The sequence below is a fragment of the Peromyscus leucopus genome, chromosome 14 (genome assembly GCF_004664715.2).
Source record: "Peromyscus leucopus breed LL Stock chromosome 14, UCI_PerLeu_2.1, whole genome shotgun sequence".
Classification (NCBI taxonomy): Eukaryota; Metazoa; Chordata; class Mammalia; order Rodentia; family Cricetidae; genus Peromyscus; species Peromyscus leucopus.
In genome coordinates, this window is record NC_051075.1 from 1,051,473 (window position 1) to 1,075,589 (window position 24,117).

General features: G+C 43.6%; 1 protein-coding gene across 2 annotated transcripts in view; it reads right to left on the bottom strand.

The window, feature by feature from the left end:
- Prkar2b (protein kinase cAMP-dependent type II regulatory subunit beta) overlaps window positions 1-24,117 on the bottom strand; it is a 110,186-nt gene that overhangs the window by 18,757 nt on the left and 67,312 nt on the right. For both annotated transcript variants that reach the window (XM_028891744.2, XM_037210490.1), the window contains exons 3-5: window positions 22,939-22,991; window positions 15,259-15,342; window positions 1,343-1,449 (exon numbers count right to left, since the gene is read on the bottom strand). In XM_028891744.2, coding sequence (XP_028747577.1) covers window positions 1,343-1,449; window positions 15,259-15,342; window positions 22,939-22,991 — 244 coding nt within the window. The remainder of the gene's footprint in view (window positions 1-1,342; window positions 1,450-15,258; window positions 15,343-22,938; window positions 22,992-24,117) is intronic.

Below are 24,117 nucleotides of genomic sequence, written 5' to 3' on the forward strand. Positions count from 1 at the left end.
AAGGAGACAGAGGAGGTCTAATTATCAGCTGACCACAATCCTATCAAATGGAGCAAAACCGTATCAGTAGATCAGGTGGGGAGATGATCTGTGTTCCACACAAAACTGGACAGCTTAGGGTCACGGACTGCCTGTGAACCCTGCCTCACTCTACAAAGGTGAAGAAATACCCTGCCCAGCATGTGCGGAAAGTATGGTTTGAGGCTCATCTATTCATCACACAGTCCATATTGTTCTCTGATAAAGTAAAACACAGTTTAAGATTTCTGAATTGTCAATTCAAATTGACAATTTGATTGTCAATACAAATAACTGCATATACTTTCTGTTTAGTAAAATATTTTCTATGAGTTCAAGGCCAGCCCAGTCTGCATAGCAAGGTGCTTTCTATGGGCCAGCAGCCTCCCTGTGCAGTCCCTGTGCTCAGGGGCAGGCCTACACTCATACAAGCCAGCCCTTTGCACAGGACCACCCTCCTCGACTCTGTGCTTCAACAGAAAGCATGGTTTCCAGGCTGCCTGGCACACCTGTGAGGCAAACAGGGGAAGTTCTTTAGCTATATCCTGTTGGATATATACTAGGCTAGCACTTTCCTCAAAACAATCCCCTCCCCGCAAAAAACCCCAAACCCTGAAACATTTGAAAAGACAAAGAAAATGCTACACAATTTCTGTAAGGAGACATGAGCTGCTCCCTCTACTGACTAAAGAATGCTAAAACAGCAGAAAAAAAGGCTTCCTCCTCATCTCACACCTTCTGGGGCACCTGGGTTCTTTTATGGTTAATAGTAAGAACTTTTAAAAAATGGAGCCATACTGAGGGAGCTACACCACCACTTAGTTTCTTCCATGCCTTATCTTTTGTTGTTGTGTTTGTTTTTGTTTTTGAGACAGGGTTTCTCTGTGCAACAGCTCTGGCTGTCCTGGAACTCGCTCTGTAGACCAGGATGGCCTCGAGCTCACAGAGATCCACCTGCCTCTGCTTCCTGAGGGCTAGGATTAAGGGCGTGCACCACCACAGCCAGGTATCCACGCACTATTCTCACTGTAATAGGCATCTACCACATGGCAATATTATTACTTTCTACCCACCAAATAGAAGTTAGCAAATCAAGGCACATTAATGACTAAGATGCACTTCTTCTATAAACCATGGTTCCTTGCATGACTTAGCATGGCTATATTTATTGTATATATTCAAGAGACATTTACAGTGCCCATTATCTAGTATTAAGAGTGAAGGGAAACTGCAAACAGATTAATCTATCAGTTGTCACAGTGACTGCTGAGATCTTACAGGATAGATTTTTAAAGCTTTAGTAGTAAAGCTGGATGGAACTTACCTATCAATGACGTAGAAGTTGTCACCATCATCGCCTTGATCAATTACATGCTCCCCTTCTTTGACCAATTTTTCAAACATGGCATCTAACACTTGAGACATCTGCTCCTATTTTTTAAAGAGATAAGATATCTTTATGTGCATCTAGAACACAGTTCCTGAAGGAATCATATAATCTTAGCTTTTGTGAAAGATTTCAAAGAAATCAGAATATGATTATCATTGGGTTTTATCAGAAAAGTCAGTACCCCTCACCACATACAAACGAGATGATTATTTACTCTCATATTCAACATCTGAATGAGAGGAATGGTATCAGCCTACTTTAGAACATTTGTAACTATAACCACTTCACATGGAAAAAGAACTACCAAACCGAAAAACCGAAAATAACCAGAGTGGTAAAGAACTGTTTCAAATTTCCTGAAGCTATCTGTTCTTAAAACTTCCCAGTACTCATTGATAAAATTAGTGTGGAGGTTCCCTAACACCTGGTGAAATTACATCCTAACTTCAGTTTTACAGTTTATGTCAGTACCCAAAACAAGACAGGACAGAATGCAGCTGGGGCGGGGCAGTCAAACAGCAGCAACAGAAGACTGCAGCGAGTATTCCGTCACTGTCTGTCTGTCTGTCCGTACATTTCTCCTCAAAAACCAACCATCTACATCTCCTAGGAAAGACCTTCACAAATCATTAAAACTGCATTTAATGGTGTTAGAGGGGCCAATGAGCACAGCACAGAAAACATTCAGACTAAAATTATGTGGCCCATCAGGGTGGAGGTAAAACACAGAGACAAAGACGAATGTGGATCGGGTGCTTCCTGTAAAGCCCTTTACCCTGGACACAAGCTTAGTGGCCAAGACGTGACTTAATTTCCTAGACAAGAGACCAGAGAGAGCTTGAACAGACACACCAAATGCCAGGGTCCAGAATGCAAGCCCTTCACTTGCTAGGAAGAGGGCCCCCGAGGCATGGCAGCTGAGCTCACCGGCTGCCCTGCTTCCTCAGGGCTCAACAGTAACCAGCTGTGGGCTGGCAGTCCCCGTCGCCGAGGAGAGCTTTTAGACAGTACAGCTGTGCACCCATAGAAGGCCCAGGATGATATTATACTCACAGGCATAAAAGAAGGATCCTGACAAAAAACTTAAAACATGACCGCTAATTTTTCCCCTTTAAAATCAACCTCCTGAGCAGTTTTAGGTTTATGGGTGCACTGAGACAGTCTCACAGAGCTCAACACTTCCTCAGCTTCCCCCACTAGTAACACCCCCCAGCACAGTGGTAGGTTTGTTACAACTGATAAGGCTCAGAGACTCACTGACCCAAAGTTTGCATTTACATTAAGGTTTGTTCTTGGTATAGGTATAGCATATGGCAAATGCCACCTGACTGAATATTTTAATAAAATAAGAAAGAATAAAATTTAAACCACAAAGTCAACAAAGAAAGGAAAGAGTGCAGAGAAAACAGAAAATGAAGAACAAAAACAGAAATGGAACAAACTTTCCAGAATGGAAAGTTTTTCAGGCAGGAAGAGAGCATTAAGGAGTCCAGTTAAACCAATTAACAAAACCCCAAACCTGGGTCTAGGGTTCCAAAGTGCTTCTGGGGAAGAGTGTGTCTTAAAATAATTCTGAAAAAGGATGCCCAGCTTCTCTCAAAATGAAGAAAAATGCAAATTAAGACGGAAATAAGATCACTTCTCTCACACATTCATTTGTCAGATCTGAAAAAATTCAGACTCTGTACTGGAGTCACCATGAAGAAGAGACACTTCCGCTGTCTTCTATGTAAAGAGAACAAATCCCACAGAAAGTAACCTGGTGCCGCACAGTAGTGGTGCACATCTTTAATCCCAGCAGCACTCTAGAGGCAGAAGCAGGAGGATCTGTGAGTTCAAGGCCGGCTTGGTCTACAAAGTGAGGTCCAGGACAGCCAGGGCTACACAGAGAAACCTTGGGGGGGAAGGCAAAGAGGGAGGGAGGTAGGGAGGTGGGAGAGGGGGAGGGGGAAGAGAGAGAGAGAGAGAGAGAGAGAGAGAGAGAGAGAGAGAGAGAGAGAGAGAGAGAGAGAGAGAGAGAGAGAACACAACCTGGCAACATTTAGTAAGATTTCAAATGCACAACCTCCACCCTGACTACTCCCTCTCTAGGAAGTCACTCTTTAGACATCTTTGAGATGGCATGTAATGCAGCATTTTTTATGGCATCATCCTAACAAAAGATTGGAAACAAGACGGATGCTTCCCTATGGGTGCTGGGTACACACATTATACTATGTTCCCGTATACTCGGCAACTTTAAAAGCACATGTGGGGGTTCTCCTACATCCACCTTTCAAGGGAGTCACTGGCAGTGGCAGGACGCTCAGAAAGGGGGCACAAGAAACGTGAAAACCTGCCATTAGAGGACTGGGCTGAGGGAGGGGCATTCAGAGGAGAGAGAAGTCCCACATAGGAACACATCATCCATCTTCTGTCACACTGGTCAGGTCCAGAGGCCAGCATGGGGACCACAGGGTGTCATGGAGGTTTTAACACAGTGTAAAGACCTGCCTAAGAGTGAGAGCTGAGCCGGGCTGTGGTGGCACACTCAGGAGGCAGAGCCAGGCGGATCTCTGTGAGTTCCAGGCCAGCCTGGTCTACAGAGTGAGATCCAGGACAGGCACCAAAAGCTACACAGAGAAACCTGTCTCCAAAAACAAAAAAGAAAAGAAAAGAAAAGAAAAGGAAAGGAAAGGAAGAGAGAGAGAGAGAGAGAGAGAGAGAGAGAGAGAGAGAGAGAGAGAAAGAAAGAAAGAAAGAAAGAAAGAAGAGAGAGAGAAAGAGAAAGAAAGAGAGAGAGAAAGGAAGGAAGGAATGAAGGAAGAAAGAAAGAAGGAAAGAAAGAAAGGAAGGAAGGAAGGAAGGAAGGAAGGAAGGAAGGAAGGAAGAAAGAAAGGAAGAAAGGAAGAAAAGAATGAGAGCCGTGAGGCAATCACAGAGCTGTTCTGCGAAGACTGAGCTCCGCAGCTGCAGGCTATGTTCAAATGCAGACTTCCTGAGCAGGGAACGCTTTTCAAACTGTGCTGCGCTCAGGGCTTCCTGAGGAAGGACATCACTCTGAAAACAGTTGATTTGCATTTTCATATTAGTTTTTAAAGCTGAGTACAAGCAACTGGGTTTCATCGTGGCTTCCCAATAGTGTCATTACTACTCCAGCTGTTCTTCCCCACGGCCCCTCTGAGCGGCTGGTTCCTTCCCGTCTCCCAGTCTTTCCTTTGCTTTCATGTCACTCACACTCTCTTACCTCTCTTTTACCCCTTCTCCTTTAAGACACATCCACCTCACCCACTGATTCCCCTTTCAACGCTCCCCTCCCATATATGGATTCTAGAAGTATCTGGACTGGCTTTTATCACCCAACATAATGATTTCCAGTTTATCCTTTTTCCTGAAAATGTCATGATTTAGTTCTTTACAACAGCTAGTAAATGATAAAACTAACAGAAATCAGCATGTTTGAACTAATTCACAGATTTTATTATTTTTCAGAGGGCCTGTAGGTTACTAGAAAACAGTGAGGGATGCACAGATTTTCCATATGCTCCCTGCCCCCATACATGGACAAGCCTCTCCCAGAATAGATTTATATCAGTTGTGTTAAACCTCATCCTCAAACCTCTAGCCACTACACCACAGAGCTCCGTCTGATGCTCTGAACCTACGCAGCCACATCACTGCCACTCAGTCAAGTTTACAGGTGCCATGACGACACAGCTGTGGCTTCACCACCCCAACAATGCTCTGACCCAGCTGTCACTCATCCTTCCTGTCCCTCAACTCCTGGCTACCACTGAGTCTGTGTTACTGACCCCATCATTTCCTGTTATGAATGTCTGATAGTTAGAATCAGGTAGCTCTAGACTTCTCACACTGGCTTCTTTTACTTCTAACACATACGCTTCCTCCGTGTCTTTCCATGGCTTCACAGCTCATTTCCTTTTTTACTGCATACTATTCGATGCCTGAATGTACCATAGTTTATCCACTCATGTACTGAAGGACATCTTGGTGGCTCCCAACACTAGGCAATTATAAATAAACCTGCTGTGAACAACTGTACCCTGGTTTTTGTGTGAACATTAAGTTTTTACCTCTCTGGGTAATTACAGAGGAGCAGAAGGGTTGATGTAGGAAACTAGTGTGGCAGGGACTGCCAAACCACTTCTAAAGTGGCTAAACCACTCTGAATCCCCACCAGCAATGAGCCAGAGTTCCTCTTGTCCTCGCCTTCACCAGCATTTGGGGTATCAGGGCTCCTGATTTGGGCCATTTTGATGGGTGTGCAGTATCTCACTGTTCTGATTTTGATTTGCTTTTCTCTGGAGACATAGGACACTGAACATCAACCATTCCTATGTGCTTCCAAAATATTTTCATTAGCCCCAAAGGAAACCCTGTATCTATGAAGCAGTCATTTGCTATTTTCATGGTCTCCTAGCTCCTTAGAAACCATGGATCTGTTCATTCTCTATGTAGATTCCTATTTTCTGAATATTTTAATACAATAGAATGATAAAATATGTTTTCTTGTATCTAGCTTATTTCACTTAGCATAATGCCTTCACGGCTTATGCCCACGGTAGCGTAATAAATAATATACATTTCCCAGCCTGAGTTATATTCCATCGTATGTGACATCCTTACCTGCTGACCTATCTCACGGTCTTGATCTAATTTTCAACCAGGTTTTTACTTACTGCTATGTTTTTACAATTGTAGTGTACTTTGTGTAGCTGTTTTTTATCAGGTGTACCTTTTGCAAATATTTTCTCTCTGCTTAAGGCTTGCTGACAGCGTCTTCCAGTTTTTTCTTTTGAAGCAGTAGCTCACTATGTAGCCGCACAGGTCCTGAACCTCGCACCCCCTGCCGTGGCGTCCTTAGTACTGGGACTACAGGACTAAGCACCGCACCTGCTCTTAGAAACGTTTGATTCTAAGGAGGTCCAGCTTATTGCTTCTTTCATGTACTGAACTTTTGGCATCCTCTCTAAACAGTCATCAGATTCTAGATCATCTAGATAGCTGTAGTGTTTATGACTTTTAAACATTTTACACTGAGGTCTCTGACACATTTGGGGTTCATGTTTGTGAGAGGTGTAAAACCTGTCTAGATTCTTTGGGGTGTGCATTCACTTGTCCCAGTGCCACTCACTGCCTCTGCCCAGTTGATTCACGGGAGCTTTTCCTGGGCTCTGTTCGGTTCCACTGCCCAACTTCCTGCCAGTACTGGTGTCGTATCTTACTGTGTGTTGAAGTCACTGTCAATTCACTGACTGGCTTTCAACACTGTGTAGGCTTCTCTGGGACTTTGCCTCTCCAGATTTGTCTATTTTGGATGTAAATTTTAGAATCCATTTCAGAGGCACTTGCACATGGGCCTGATGACCCCTAGATCTCACATGCTCTTTGTTTTTCCCTTTTTGGTTTTTTTGAAACAGGGTCCCTCTGTGTAACAGCCTTGGCTGTCCTGGATCTCACTTTGTAGACCAGGTTGGCCTTGAACTCACAGAGATCTGCCTGTCTCTGCCTCCTAAGTGGTGGGATTAAAGGTATGTGCCACCATGCTGGGCTCAGGTCCCACATTATGATAATGGACATTTAGATTGTTTCCACCTCCTACTGTGGAAAGTGTTGCTATGAACATTTGTATACTACTAGTACTTGTCTCAACCAATAGTTGATCTCAATTCTTCTGAATGCCTATGAGAGGAATTACTGAACTGTACAGTACCTCTACACTTTGAGGGGTTCCCAAGTGATAGACCCCAGTAGCTGAACCACTTACTTACCTTCTACTATCAATTGTGAGCGTTCTAATGTTCTCATGTCCTCAACATTTGTTGTTTTTCTTTTACTTAATTATAACCATCCTAGTAGAGATGAAGTAGTGTTTTATTTGGTCTTGATTTGCATTTTCTTAATGACTAACCATGCTAGGAATCTTTTTATCTGCTTGCTTGTTATTTATCTTCTCCAGAGAAAGCTATTTGAGTACTTCACTCATTGGATTGTTGTACTTCTTACATTATTTATATATCTTGAACACTATATATCTTTTCTCAAGTATATGATCAACAAATATTTTTCATTTGTCTTTTTACATTTTTGTGGGGGTAATGCCTTGTGACTTATAAAATGTTATGGTAATACAAAGTTCAATATATCTCTTCTTATCCTTGCTTTTGGTAACTAAAAATCCACTGCTAAATCCAAGTTGTGAATACTTAACCTTGTGTGGTGGTTTGAACTATAAGTGTGTGTGGGCAGCTTGAGCGCACACATGCACACACACACACACACACACACACACACACACGCGCGCGCGCGCGCGCGCGCGCACGTGTAGAGAGAGTAAAATACAGAAATGGAATTACCCTATAACAGGGCAACAATGCCCCTACTAAACATATGCTAACAAAAAGCTCAGGTCCAGAAATGGTTTTGTCTTTTGGAGTTGTTGAGGGCCACATAGACCCTCAAACATTATAGGCATTACCCTTCCTCTTGGTTACCCTCCAGAACCTGGCATTAAGAATGTATACTGAAGACATGACATAGAACAGGATCAAGATGCTAGGGACCTAGAAACTTCATTCCTCCCAGCTAGTTTTCACAGTGCAGGTGCTAGGCAGGTACTAGATGTAAACAGTAACCATCAATTATACCCTCTGTGAACTCCTCACAGCCCATCTAGCAAGACTACCCAAAGAAGTAACCAACCACTGAAACCCTATCTGATACCATTGCTGGGGCCAAGAACTTTTAGCTGCATGAGTCGTAACCCCTAGGAGAGAACCTCCTCCTGTTGTGCTTCTAAATGGCCACAGTATTAAACTTACTCTAATGACTTATCCATATCCATATATATGATATATCCATAGATCAATGCATCTACTGACTCTCCTCTGAGACGTTTCTATTTGCAGTAGACGGTGACAAGCACAGAGACCTATAATTAGCCAATGTGCAGACAGTAAAAAACTCTCGAATGCTCAGCACTAAAAGGACTATGTCTACTGCACCATCCCCACAAGGCTCAGAGATCATTGCAGGAGGAGCAGGAAGAATATAAAAGCCAGGTAACAACTTCCAGACACAGCAGGGCAGTCCCACAGATGAACTTACAGCAGCTTGATGCACATGCAAAATCTGTGCAAGCGTAGGCCAGATCAAATCCCAGCAAGACAGGGAGGTTGGGCACATGATCCCACCCCTGGATGTGCGGTGATCGGCAGGTGTTAGACATTGGGAAAGACACGCTGTAGGAGAAAACCACACTCCAAGAGTATTTTGGGCAGCACAAACTAGTCTTGAAAGGATGGTTTGTTTTGACACAAAGTTGGATGACTTAGGGTAAGGAGGGTAGGTCTGGGAAGAGCTGAAAGGTGATTAAACATGCTGTGCAGGGAACTTGAAACTCTCAAAGAACTAATAAAAAAACTTAAAATATATCTCTATGGTATCTAATATATTAAGTAAGATAAGAACAGAGCCAAGCCCTGGATAAATATTGCTGCCACATATGCATTACACAGTCCTGGGAAATGAACAAGACTGGGGAATATTCTTTATACTGTGTGAATATGTGTCTCTGTGACTGGGTTAAAAAAGAAGCTGACTGGCCAATAGCTGAACAGGTAGAGGTTAGGCAGGACTTAGAGACAAAAACAGAGCACAAAGAAGAAAGGGAGGAGGTCAGAATAGAGAGACAGAGAGGAGATGAGCTTGCTGTACTAAGAAAAGGTACCAAGCCACATGGCAGAGCATAGATAAGAAATATGGGTTAGTTTAAAATGAAGAGTTAGCTAGTAACAAGCCTGAGCTATTGACTGAGCATTTATAATTAATACATAAGTTTCAGTATGGTTATTTGGGAATTGGCTGGCAGGAAAAAGAAGTCTACCAAGAGATGGGGCTCCTGGGAGACAGAGTTGTAGAAGTTTCTTTTGTTCATTGTGAAATCTAGTAAATATATGTGTAATTAAAATTTCTTGACTGAAAAAAAAAAAAAAAAAAAAAAAAAAAAAAAACCTGCCAGGCAGTGGTGGTGCACACCTTTGAATCAGCACTCGGGGGCAGAGGCAGGCAAATCTCTGAGTTTGAGACCAGCCAGGGATACACAGAAAAACCCTGTCTTGAAAACAAAAACCTGATACTCCCTTCTGATGCCAGAGAAAATCTGCATGCATGCACCCCATAGTCACATAAATAAAAATAAATCTTTAAAAGAAAAAAAAACTCTATACAAGGAACAAAATTTTGAATCTTCTCATGAACTAAGAGAAGCGTGAGGAAATGATGGTGATAGGTTTGCAAGTGGTTTTCATTCCTTCCTCATCATGGGTGAGCTCTGGCTCCTGTTCATGGGCAGCAGCCAGGGCTGAAGATGGAGCCAGGAGGGCTGTGAAGCAAGGATTTCCAGACATGACACTAATCAGCCCCGCAGGGGCCTTTTACCCAAATGAGTTCGTCTACCTCAGGCAGCATATGGTCCCCTGTCAAAACTCTGAAGGTTAATTAAATGGCTTACTAATAGTGCATTTTACTTGTCACTTATGATTTGTTTCTTTTAGGGAAGGCAGAGGGGAATTATCAGCTTTATTGATTAGTTCTGATTCTAAATATCAAATGGAGAAAATGAAATAAATTGCTACAATAAAATTTTTGGTTATGTTAGAATTAGCTCCAGTTTAAGCAGACATATGAAACACTACTTTTAAATTATGAAACTAAAGAACTCATACCAGTATATGAAAATTTCCTAATAAAATAGAGAGATTTACCTATGGTGACAGGTGTCTGCTCTAGTCAACCAAAATCTAATTCCCATAACTGTGCACAGAGTGAGAAGAACTTGGGAAATACAACAGGCAGAGGCTGAGGGTGGTGCTGACAGGTACTGTAGGCAATCCACACCTCGTTCTCTCCCTCACAGAGCTCAGGAAGGCTCTGACTCATTCAGGCAGTGGCAATCTACTCTGCATTAATGGAAGCGCCTACCAAAGAGCAAAGGAAAAGTGTTCCCGTTAGCTTCAAATTAGAACTATTTCAGGAGGAAAATGGCCTAGTGAGTGGAACATTAAAATATTCATGAGAAGAATATCTTCAAAGACATTAATAATTAGAAAATCTGTGCCTATACAGTGCTCCAAGGGAAAAAGTGTGCAGAGGTCTGGGAAGTGTGAAATCTTCAAACTAAACACTGACTTCAGGAAATTCAAATGAGACAGTAGTTACAAAACCAACATTAGTCTTTGTGCTGACTGGTAATTACTGTTTCCCCTTCCTCTCTGGAGTTCTTCCAGGTCTGGAAAGGCACTGTCTTCATGGTCATTGCAGTGGGGCAGCCATCCTAGACGATCCTCAGGCTCCAATTAGACCAACTGTCAAGGACCAAGGCCGGTTAATCCCGCATGTCAGCAATCGTCCTTTTCTGCCTACTCATCTCCCTGCCACAGCTCAGGCCCACTTCTCTCCCATGGAATCATGGGACGGTTCCTCTATGGGCTCCATCCTTTCGTTCTACTCCATGTCCCTCTCATTTCCCCCTTTATCTGCCACGGGGAACAAATAAGACTGTTAAATCCTCTGCTCCAAATACGTCAGTTGTTCCCACTATGCCTAGGATGTTGGGGAAGAAGAGACAAAAGGAACAGAAGGAAGGGAGGAGCGCCGTGAAATCCCTCTGCTCACAATGTAGCTGTTCACATATAAACTCACAGCAGCTGTGGTCACCTGCACACACTGAGGCCCAGTCCTTAGCAGACAAGCTGCTGCAGTTGACAACCACTGTCTTTGGGCTACTGGACGGTTCCCCCATGGATGACCCTGTACCCAGGAGCATATGGGCAGTACCAACTTGCCTCAGTAAATAGAAAGAGAGGAAAAGGAGAAGGAAGGCAGGCAGGCATACATAAACGTTTAAGGTTTTTTTGTTTTTTAAATAGTCTATGTCATCTTGAAAAGGATTTGGGAGAAGGGGGGGGATCAAGCTGGCATGAGCTCAAAGACAAACTTTGAGTGACAGTGACCCACCATGTCTGTGCTCCCAGCAGGTGGTGATGACAGCCCACCTGTGCTCCCAGCAGGTGGTGATGACAACCCACCTGTGCTCCCAGCAGGTGGTGATGACAGCCCACCTGTGCTCCCAGCAGGTGGTGATGACAGCCCACCTGTGCTCCCAGCAGGTGCTGATGACAGCCCACCTGTGCCTGTGCTCCCAGCAGGTGGTGATGACAGCCCACCTGTGCCTGTGCTCCCTGTGGGTGGTGAGGACAGCCCACCTGTGCTCCCTGCGGGTGGTGAGGACAGCCCACCTGTGCTCCCAGCAGGTGGTGAGGACAGCCCACCTGTGCTCCCTGCGGGTGGTGAGGACAGCCCACCTGTGCTCCCAGCAGGTGCTGATGACAGCCCACCTGTGCTCCCAGCAGGTGCTGATGACAGCCCACCATGCCTGTGCTCCCAGCAGGTGCTGATGACAGCCCACCATGCCTGTGCTCCCAGCAGGTGCTGATGACAGCCCACCATGCCTGTGCTCCCAGCAGGTGCTGATGACAGCCCACCTGTGCCTGTGCTCCCAGCAGGTGCTGATGACAGCCAACCTGTGCTCCCAGCAGGTGGTGATGACAGCCCACCTGTGCTCCCAGCAGGTGCTGATGACAGCCCACCTGTGCTCCCAGCAGGTGGTGAGGACAGCCCACCTGTGCTCCCAGCAGGTGCTGATGACAGCCCACCATGCCTGTGCTCCCAGCAGGTGCTGATGACAGCCCACCTGTGCTCCCAGCAGGTGGTGAGGACAGCCCACCTGTGCTCCCAGCAGGTGGTGAGGACAGCCCACCATGCCTGTGCTCCCAGCAGGTGGCAGGCTGAGAAGGATGACCCTGGGTTTGAGGTCAGATGTGACTATATAGAAAGAGCCTACCTCAAAACAACAGACTTTTTCTAAATGAAAAGTAAAACGTATTCTTTCCCTATAAAGTAATAATGTTAATTCATGATTCTGGTGCTGCTTCTCTCCCATGAACTGACTTTTCCATTACACATTGAAGACTTTTAGCAGGACAGTGCAAGTCTTTTTTAAATCGTTTCATAAAAGAGTCCATTTAGCTATGCCTAGTGGGTCAGGCTTTTCATCTCAGCTACTTGGGAAACAGTCTGGAGGATCAATTACAAGTTCAAGGCCTGCTTGGGCTACAGAATGAGGTAAAACTCAGTCTGGGTAACTTGATACAAGAGACACTGTCTCAAAATGAAAGTAAAAGGTGGGCTGAGTATGTGAGCAGTGTCAGAGCACCTGCCCAGCACGCACCAGGCAAAATGAAAAAGAAAAAGAAGGGAAAGAGGGGAGGGAGGGAAGGGGAGGGGAGGGGAGGGGAGGGGAGAGGAGGGGAGGGTACCCATGAAGAGTGCAGGCTCTTGGGCTCCACTCAGACCTACTGGATCAGGTTCCCCACATTTACCAACACCTCTTAATGATACACAGTTGTATTAAAAACTTGAGAGGCACTGTTCACAATGACTTCTGAAATTTTCCCATGTAGAGACCTAATAAAAACTAGAGGATCCTTAATACAAACCCACTCCTAAATATAAATGGCTCAGTATTGCATTCAGCAGACATGGAGTTGATGAACTGAGTGTGTAGGCAGACTCACTCTGAACACAGGAATCCACACCAGAAGAGCAGAACTGCAGTAAGAGTCGCTGTAGCGTTTTTAGCTACACTTGTTTGTTCCTGCTAACTTTCAAACGGATTAAGTGTTTTTTATTCTTTGACGATTTGATACATGTAAAAATGTATAATGAATGTTGGCCAATTCCACCCCCCATCACCCTCCCTTACCTCCTTCCCTCTGAACACTTTATATCCAACAAGTCCCCTCCTATTTTTTTTCTTCTTTTATGTGACCTACTGAGTTTAATTCAGGTTGTTAGCATGAGCATGGAGTGGCTACACATCTGGAAAAAGACACGCCTTTCTCAAAGCAATCAAAGATCACAGTAAGTTTCAATAAGATCTGAGCCTTATTTATTTTGTGTGTGTGTGTGTGTGTGTGTGTGTGTGTGTGTGTGTGTGTGTATGCACTTGCCCATGCCATGTTCATGTGGAGGCCAAAAGGTCAATGTTGGTGTCTTTCTCTCATTCTCCATCTTATTTTTTGAGACACAGTCTCTTACTGAATCTGCAGTGAATCATTTGGCTAGACACGCTTGTCAGCAAGCCTCTGAGATCTACCCGTCTCCACACATCACCTCCTTCCCTCCAGTGCTGGGCTACAGGCACATGTGCCACATCTGGCTTCTTACTTGGGATCCGAACTGAGGTCCTCATGCTTGCATAGTAGGCACTTTATTCACTGAGCTCTGCCCCTGCCCCCGCCCTGCCCCCGCCCACGACTCAGTCTTTAAACACCACCACTCTATTAAAATTACCAAATCTATTCAAAATATTACTGCCAAGTATGCATAACTAGAAAAATAAGAACTAGTAATTCAGAATATTCTGGTTTCAGGCCATCCTTTCTTTTATAGACATAGATGCATGTCTCTAAAAACAGAAAACAATGGGGCCTGCACTACTTAAAGAACTGAATGAAAAGGTGTGTCCTACCCTCAAGAAGTGAATAAATGAAGCAATACACAGATCTTTGTTTGGTTAATCAGAAATGTCAAAGACGAAGCCAGGCAGTGGAGGTATATTATGCCTTTAATCTGAGACAGAGGCAGATGAATCTGTGTGAGTTCAAAGCCAGCCTGGTCTACAGAGCTAGTCCTAGGACAGCCAAAGCTACAGAAAGAAATCCTATCTCAAAAAAAAAAAAAAAAAAAAATGTCAAAATAATAATTTGAACTCAGGGATGACATACAAATTTTTACTGTGTGCTCCAAAGTCCTAGAAAACATGGAGCCTTTTTTTTCTTAATATTTCAGGGTATAAACATGACCTAATATAAAATGGTATGATGTAGTACCTCAATGTTCCAAAAAATGTCCAAACAAAAACAAAACAAAACAAAAACCCTCATCTAGAAACCAGTTTTCAGACATCAATCTGAAAACTAGAAGAGGTGGGTGTTTGAAAACTTTAAGGTTGAAGTAAGCTATAAAAGTTGGTCCTTTGCTGGGCGGTGGTGGCGCACGCCTTTAATCCCAGCACTCGGGAGGCAGAGCCAGGTAGATATCTGTGAGTTTGAGGCCAGCGTGGGCTACCAAGTGAGTTCCAGGAAAGGTGCAAAGCTACACAGAGAAACCCTGTCTTGAAAAACCAAAAACAAATAAATAAATAAATAAAAGTTGGTCCTTCATGTTTGGAACAAAGCAGAGGTTCTTTCCTGAATCACTAAGTAGAAAAAACGTGACATGTGTCGACAAAGCAGAACACTTAGCCAACCGTGTGAGTAAGTCTGAACACTCTTGCCACACCACGTGATACGCTAGAGACTCCCTCCGTGGAGACTAGAAATGTCAAAATTCTTTCAAAGAAGCAAACATTCACTTGCCTTAAGCCAAGTAATATGCTACATTTAAAATATGATCAATGCAGAGCTTAAATACATTCAAATATGATTCCTATTACTGGCTGTTGAGAGCAGCAGGGAAGACCTCCTCCAGGGGCCTCTGATGTACACAGAGAATTCAGGAGTCTAGCCTCTCTTCCCCTGCACCACCCCAGGGCTGGGTCTAAGAATATGACATTATCTTCCCTTGGAGCTCTAACACAGAATATCCAGTATCCATAGATCCAAGACCAGAAAATGCATGCAACCATCTGGCTCCACATGATCCCAGAGTGATCTGAGCGTAGAAAGGAAGAAATGCAGGTCCTTCCCCAGGTCATAACCCACTTCTATTACTATGATTTATCTTACTGGATCGAGGTTCTTAAACAGCAGGATATCTTTGCAAGCTTCTTGCAATCTGCTTCTCTGATCATCAGTTTTGGGATGTATTATCTGAAAAGACACCAAAATCAAGAAAACAAATACAACAGTTAATACCAAGTAAAATCCAAACAAAAAAAGGAGTGCTAAAGAGAATAATGGTTAACACTCACAGCTTGCATGACATTCACCCTGGGTGGCTAACAAGTGTTAGCCCATAAGCAGTCCCTTGGTCTACAGAACACACCAACATTGTGCTCAGAAGCTCTTGGAAGGAGAGTTCTCCCCAAGATCATCAAGCACATTATGAGAGGATGCATGAGCATCAAGAAAGACAACAAACATCCCAGGCTCTGTGGACATGTACAAAAGGACAAAGTGTTATTGTTACACTGGATAGTTAGCCCCTGCCTTCATTCCGCTGCTATGACTCAAACTCTTCTGGATACAGGACTTTCCTTTAAAACTTGATAATGTCTGCAGAAGCAAGGAAGTTCTTCAGTGTATACTGCATCAAAATTCAGTAAGATTCTAGGAAAATTGCAGGTAACTGTCCCAATAGCCGGCAAGGAATTTACAAAGGGGACAAGCAACCATGTACTGCCCCCAGAGAATGTGCGTTCAGAGGAAATGGACCCAGGAAATACTGACGTGTTCATTTTAAGATAAAGTTAAGAGAAGCTGGTGTTCCATATTCTCACTGAACATTTGCTCCAGGACAACACAGCAGTCAGAGGGTCCTCTGAGAGGAGCCTGCTAACTTCTGAGGCCCTTTTGACTAATCTCAGACTCAATGGACCAGAGAGGCTAGTTTCTTTCTTAAGACATGGGGATTGAACTCAAAGCCTTGCTCATGCTAGTAAATGCTCCACCACCAAGCTATATCCCTAACACCAAAAGACTCTTTTTATTGTGAACATTGGTAGTTTATAAATAAAAAAAAATAAATAAGTGGTAAAAGACATTTCTTAAAGCAGCCATGGAGTAGATTCCTGGAGACCAACACACGACTTTCTCCTATTCCAATGTTCATTCAAAGAATGACTGTAGCTGGGCAGTGGTGGTGCATGTCTTTAAACTCAGTACTTGGGAGGCAGAGGCAGGTGAATCTCTGAGTTCAAGGCCAGCCTGGTCTACAGAGTGACTTCCAGGGCAACCAGGGCTAGAGAGAAATTGTCTCAAAAAACCAAAAACAAACAAACAAACAAAACAACAACAAAAAAAGGACTGTAGGATCTGATAAGTGAATGCCTCACCTCTCTCATCAAAGCAGCCAGAATCAGACAGCAGTAAATCTGTGCCCACAGAAAATTCAGCACCCACAGGTGTTGTAGAATATTATTTTAAGGTGTGTTACTTTTGTTTTTGTTGCATTTGTTTAACTCTGTAAAGCTGTGTTACTGTGCCTGTCTAAAACATCTGATGGTCTAATAAAGAGCTGAATGGCCAATAGCAAGGCAGGAGAAAAGGTAGGTGGGCTGGCAGGCAGAGAGAATAGATAGAAGGAGAAATCTGGTATGAAGTAGCTGAAGAAGTAGGCAGAGAAGGAGGAAGACTCCAGGGGCCAGCCACCCAGCAACACAGCAAGCCACAGAGTAAGAAACAAAGAAAGGTATACAGGAATAGAAAAGGAAATGCCCAGAGGCAAAAGGTAGATGGAATAATTTAAAGTTAAGGAAAGCTGGCAAGAAACAAGCCAAGCTAAGTCTGGGCGTTTATAAGTAAGAAAAAGCCTCCATGTGTGATTTATTTGGGAGCTGGGTGGTGAGCCCTTCAAAGGAGTAAAAAACAACCAACAATACACAGGGACATTTAACTCAACAGAAGAGACAGTTAACAAATCAATGAAATATAAGCCTGAAAGAGTTGGCAGTTATAGTATAAGGAGATCGCCTTGATGGGTACCATGGCTTCCATGATTTACAGATAACACGAAAGACTATCAGCTAGTGAACAAGTCTCAGCAGTTTTTCAATAAAAGTGTGTGACTTGGGACTAAACATCCCCACAGACTGAATCCCATGTTTGAAGGCTGTAGAGTCTTTGGCAGGTGAGGCCCGGCTAGCATAAGCAGATAGGTATGTGCAGGTATCTTATAACTCCTTGTAGTTCCAGACCAGCATTCTCTTCCTGGCTGGTGCCCTGTGACATTCCTGTCATGGTCACAGCCACCTCTCACCCACATGATGGACTAAAACAGCCCAGAAACTGGATCCAAAACAAACCTTATTCCCTTATATTATTTCTGCCACGCTTTTTTTCTCTTGATATGAGAAGTCACTATGTAAGGGGTAAAGTATGTGAACCTGTTGACTATCTGACCCATGCTCATCTGAACCTAGACCCTAAGATGACAGGTGAACACAATGCTACTAACCAGTGCTACACAGAAACCTTCAAACCTCAGATCACACTAACCAGAGTTCCTCACTTTCTACTTGAAATACAAGAGATGAAGCTGAGTGCTACTTCTCACTCTGAAAGCAACAGTAAGGGTGTGCCTGTGGGGCAGCCACAAGGGACAGGGGGTGGTGTGGGGACTGAGGATCAACAGCAAGGGTGTGCCTGCCAGGCAGCCACCAGCCACATGGGTGTGTGTGTATAAATGCCAGCCAGCCATGGGGGGTTGGGGGTTGCCAGCCGGGTGTGTGTGTGTGTGTGTGTGTGTGTGGTGGGGGTGCCAGCCTACAGTCTGTTCTCCACTCTGGGATGCTTCACCCTCTGTCAATTCAAGTCTTTCGCCTTTCTCCCCACATTTTCTCTTCCTGTGAGGTCTCAACAGGGAAGTGCCCTTTGATTTTTTTTCTCCTGATCCCCTAGCTCTAACCCATTAACATTTCTAAACTGTTTTCCAGGCCCACCCCAGGGCTGCAGTTGCCCATCACCCACTCCTCCCTGACACAGTTCTTTCTGAAGACCCTTACGTTCTGTGCTTTGGGAGCCGTCAAATGTCCCCCTGATGTTCTCATGGCTCAGAAGATGCTGCCTGCTTCCTCAGCCTCATCTTTCCATCAGGCCTGACATCATTCTACATACTAGGTTTGTCTCTGGAACTCTTCAGCTTTAACAATGTACCCAAAGTGTGAGCTTTTGCTAGCCCATAGGCTCTTTTAATTTTTATTAAAATTTCTCATTTCAGGATAAAAATCTTGTTAAACAAGCATTTATGTGGCATTTGACGTATGGCAGGTAGTATTTTGTTATTGTTGTTTTGTTTTTTGTTTTTTCGAGACAGGGTTTTACTATATACCCCTGGCTGTATACTCACTTTGTAGACCAGGCTGGCCTTGAACTCACAGAGATGCACCTGCCCCTGCTTCCAAGTACTGGGACTAAAGGCATGTGCCACCATCACCCAGAGTCAGGTAGTATTTTAAGGGCCCCATAAATATCAATTCTTTTTAAACTAGTAGCAGACCCCTGGAAATAGGTGGTCATTTAGAGGTGAGAGAGTGGATTCACTCAATTAACTTCTTCAACATCTCACAGTCCATGAGCTGCAGAGCTGGGATTCATCCCTGACAAGCTGGTTATGAGAACACATTCACACCCCAGAACAGTAAACCACACCTGCAAGCACATCTGTAGGGAATAGTCTCTGAGCTAAGAATGGCTTTACCTTTGTATTCTCTCTGTTTCCCTCTGTCTCTCTCTCCCTTACCCCTGCACACAGACACATACAGACACACGGACACACAGACACAGACACACACACAGACACACACACACACACACACACACACACACACACACACACACACACTTTCTGACACATGGAAATGCAATGAAATTCAAGTGTCCTCAGAACCCAGACATGCTTTCATCTGTTCACTGTGCTGATTCTGAGCCACAGCAGCAGGGCTGAGTAGCTTTAAAAGAGCTTCTGACTCCTAAATACAAAAACATTCATGTTCAGAAATAGTGAATTTTCAGTTTAAAAAAAAAATCCCCACATAAAACGTTTGCCAACTCCTGCTCTGAACTTCTACTGCCTTTCAAGGAAAATAATCAGCAAAGCAACTAATATGGTTCTAATTGCTAAACTAATAGTTCATACTCTGCTGCAGAGGCAACCTTGCACACTACCCACTCCGTTCTCCTGGACAACACAGAGGAGATCTATCAACCATCCAATGAGAGCTCTCCATTCTCCATCTACAAACCTTAGCAGACCCCACACTGAGCTGACAGTCCACCTGTGTCCATCAGAACTTCACTCCCCGTTCCCGGGGGCTGCTCATGGTCAGATGCAACAGGGAGTCCAGACTCTTGTACGGCCTCACGTCTTACCTCGAGAGACCTCCACTCACTTCAGACAAGCAGACAAGCTTTCAATTCCTATACAATGTCTCCCTGCACTTTGACACTTCATGTTTGCAATTACTCATTAATTCACTAGTTTGCATCTGCCACTAGCCTCTGAGGAAGGGGGCGGGGGCCGCTTCACTGCGGCCTACCTAGCAGCTGGCCAGCTGTGCAGAGGTGCTTCAGAGTGAGTCTGTCGAAGAGAATAAGGAAATACATGGCTTCCCTCTCATCACATGCTAGATGTATACAACTCTTAAATTCTCATTTATTACTGGTATTTCAACTAAAACCCAGATTAATTTCCAAAATTAGTCTTAAGTATTCTGATTTTCTTTCAATTCATATGAAGATAAATACTCATTTCTATTAGGAGTTTGCAGATTTCATGATTATAAAGAATTCCAGAAATATTATGAAATGTTACTCTATCAAAATGCAGTATGTATCTTCCTCACAGATGTTTTTCAATATCCATCTAGAGCTAGTTTTGACATCTGTAATAATCATTCCTAGAAACTATGGTACAATTTGCCTTATAGTTTTAAGGCCAAAGGCAAGGAAAATTTTTAGTATGCTACAGAAAAGCATTTCAATCTAATCAGAATCCTAAAGCATTTTACCATAATCATTACTGTGTTATTAATATATTACATAGGAACTTAAAGTATTAGAGAGGACAAGTCTTAGAGTGAGGCCCCATCCCACAAACCCCAGTGCGTCTTAGAGTTGATGCTGTTGCCATAAGACTTTGACCAAAACAACTTTGGAAGAAGGGTTTATTTATATTACAGCTGTAGTCCATCATCCAGAGAGTTCAGGACAGGAACTCAAACAGGGTAGAAACCTGGAGGCAAGAGCTGATGCAGAAGCCATGGAGGGGCGCTGCTTACTGGCTTGCTGCCCACAGCTTGCTCAGCCTGCTTTCTTATAGAACCCAGGACCATCAGCCCCCAGGCATGACACTGCATACAGTGAGCTGGACCTTCCCGTATGTGTCATCAATCAAGAAAACACACCACAGGCTTGCCCGAAGATCAGTCTAGTGGAGGCATTTTCTCAGTTGAGGTCCACTCTTCCAAAACTGACTCTAGCTTATGTCAAACTGACATAAAACTAGCCAGCACACCCACCTTCCATAGAAAATGTCTGCCCTTATTTATATAACTGGTCTTTGAGTCTTGATTTCCTGGTCCTGCCCCAACTGGCCAGCACTGGGTTTATTAGAAGCTCCTGGGAAACCGGATCTTGAACTGAAAGCCAACAATAAGGAGAGTGTGGCTGGTGAGCACCGTTAACACCCTAACATCTGCACCTTTGCTGCTGAAGAACCCTAAAGCAGTGGTTCTCAACCTTCCTAATGCTGAGATCCTTTAATACAGTTCCTCATGTTGTGGTGACCACCAACTCTAATTATTCTTTATCAATAAAAATTCAGGAGTGAGATAATGGGGTAAGAGCCTGGAAGATCAGAGAAGCAGAGAAGACACCAGTCCTCTCTACCTGCCCCATTTCCTTCCTCCAGCCAGCCAGACCCCTCTGCTCTGCCTTACTTCTTTCCTCCTGTCCGATCTGTCCTCAATCTTCCAAAACCTTTGTGGTTAATTTGGTCAGTTAGTGGCTAACTCTGCCCTCTGACGCCAAGCAAGCTTTATTTGTTATAACATGATCAAAATACCACACAATACCCTACCTTAAAATTATTTTCATGGCTACTTCATAACAGTAATTTTGATACTGTTATTAATCATAATGTAAATATCTGATATGCAAGATATCTGATATGTGACCCCCAAGGTAGTCTCTACCCACAGGTTGGGAACCACTGCCCTAGAGGCAGGCAGCCCCTGTCTACGTGTGGCTTCTGAACTCCTTCTGGAATTCGTAATACATCCAAACATGTATCCAATAAGCTCTCACTGGTATTTTTTATGTTTAATTCCATTTGATTGGTTGCTAAGTGAATATTAACTAGAATGGGAATGAACTGGCCAAAACATGTTACTTAATTAACTCACAGGTTCAATGGTATCTAAAATCCCTCTCAAGGTCTGAGTAGAGTCATGTTGCTTTCAAACCATGTTCCTTAGCTTTAGTTTTTATTTTTATTTATTTATTTGTTTATTCAGTTGTTGTCAGTTTTTCAAGACAAGGTTTCTCTGTGTATCCCTGGCTGTTCTGGAGCTCACTCTTGTAGACAAGGGTGGCCTTGAGCTCACACAGATCCTCCTGCTTCTGCTTCCCAAATGCTGGGATTAAAGGTGTCCACCACTACCACCACCCAGTTTAGTTTTAGATTGTTAAAACTACCTTAAACTACATTATCTTGATTGCTAAATTTTACCATATAACTAGCCACAAACAAAGGAATGTGTGTACTCCTCAACTGTCATCCATTACTGTTTCTGCTAGATATACAGATGAAGCACGTGATAGGCAAGGTAGTTTTGTAGAGCACATACAGAGCAATTAACAGCATGGTCTAGAGTAGCAACAGAAGAACTTGGTTGCATATGTATATGGGTATACACCGAGGGTAGAAATATACTTCAGGAGCTTAACAGCCTAAAAACTCGAATCTGCTGTCTGCTATTCTGCATTTTTCAGAGCTATAGATAGAGGTTTTAAAAAACTCTTTTTAAGACTGAAGATGCAAGAGATTTTTCTAAAGTGTATACAAAGAAAGGAAGGAAGGAAGAAAGGGAGGGAAGGAGGGAAAGAGAGAGAGAGGGAGGGAGGGAGGGAGGGAGGGAGGGAGGGAGGGAGGGAGGGAGGGAGGGAGGAAGGTCATTAACTCATGTTCAGGCACAGTGATCTCTTATTAAGTTTACTTCTTACTGGATCTTACTGGATCACTAATGGGAGAAGTAAGCTAAGGATACAGCTTAAAAGCGTAAAAGGCAAATTCTACAGAATCATCAGGGCCTCCAAGAACCAGTCTGCGCAAAGCATGGTGTGATTCTAGTGAGGTTTGTCTGCTTCCGAGGAACCTTCTGTTACCAACTGACAGGAGCAGAAGGTCTTCACTAGATCTCTCCATAGTAGAAACACTTCTTATAAATAACTATGGCTATAAGAAAAATAATAGCTCAAAACATTTTTCATCATCAGGATACCTTTACTGAAGAACTACACTATAACTTCAGTGAGCACTTATGTTCCTGTCTCATTTCATTCAAAAGAGACTTTGGGGGGGGTAGGGAGAGATAAAAATAATTCTACAGAATTTGAAGTAGAAATAGTCTATCAAGATAAGATGAGGGAAAAAATAATTTCAATGTCTGTCCTGAAAGTCTGTGTATCCATTGTTATTTTTCTTACATAGATGCATTTAAACATTACCTAATTCAGTAAATTACATACCCTGGACTCTGCATCATCTTCTTCTTCATCAGGATTATAAGCTTCTGCACAAACTGCAAATATAAAAGGGGACATTTTAAACATCTGTTCGTCAAATACATGCAATAAATATCTTTAAAAATTAATCATCTGTGAACTTCAGACACAGGACCCAGAGGCCCCTGAGCTCGTACTGATTTGAAAGCCTTGTCCCCAAGAACTAGAGTTCATGGAACCAGAAGATGCCATGCAAGCTTCCAAAGGAGAGAAGCAGCCAACAATCCCTCCCAGATACGACACTTAGGAACCACAACAACCACCAGCATGGCACGATAACTCCAAGGGTGCAGTGGTGACAGGCACACCTTGGCAGTAACCAAAGCTCTCTAATTGTACTTAAGATCTGTCAACAGGAAGGAAATCATGCCGGGTACCGGAAATTTAGCCAAAGGGATAGTGAAGTCATGGATCTTGGAGGAGGATCTACAACCACCACTTTACTAAGCCAGCATAAATCCTAATTACACTCTAAACATTGTCCTTACCCATAGATAAGTATAACTAGTCTTCACCCTTCATCGAGGAAACTTTGCAACAGACAGAGACAATTACAGATAACCACAACCAATCAAATGCAGAGTTGTGGAGCCCAGTCACAACGGATACATCTACAACACACTCCCACACCTAAGGCTCAGGGAACATTGTGGAAAGATTGTAAAAGCCAGAGGACTAGGGAGTTTGCTGTGAGACTGTGTCTTCTTGCAATGTCAGAAGCTACACCCATAGTTGTTGTTTGTTTTTTGGCTCTTTTGGGGGGAGCCCGACACCCAGCTCTCAAATAAATCATTCATGGAGGTTTATTCTTAATTATGAATTCCCAGTCTTATTTTGGTTTGTTGCTTGCTTGCTTTCCTTAACTTAAATTATCCTTTTCACTCTGGGCTTTTCCCATTCTCTTACTTCTGTAAATCTTACTCTTACTCCATGGCTTGCTGTGTAGCTGGGTGGCTGGCCTCTGATATCCTCCTCCTCCTCTGGCTCCTAGATCTCTAGTTCCCTCCTCCCAGGTTTTTCCCTCTATATATTCTCTCTGCCTGCCAGCCCTACCTATCCTCTCTCCTGCCTTGCTATTGGCCATTCAGTTCTTTGTTAGACCATCAGGTGTTTTAGACAGGCACAGTAACACAGCTTCACAGA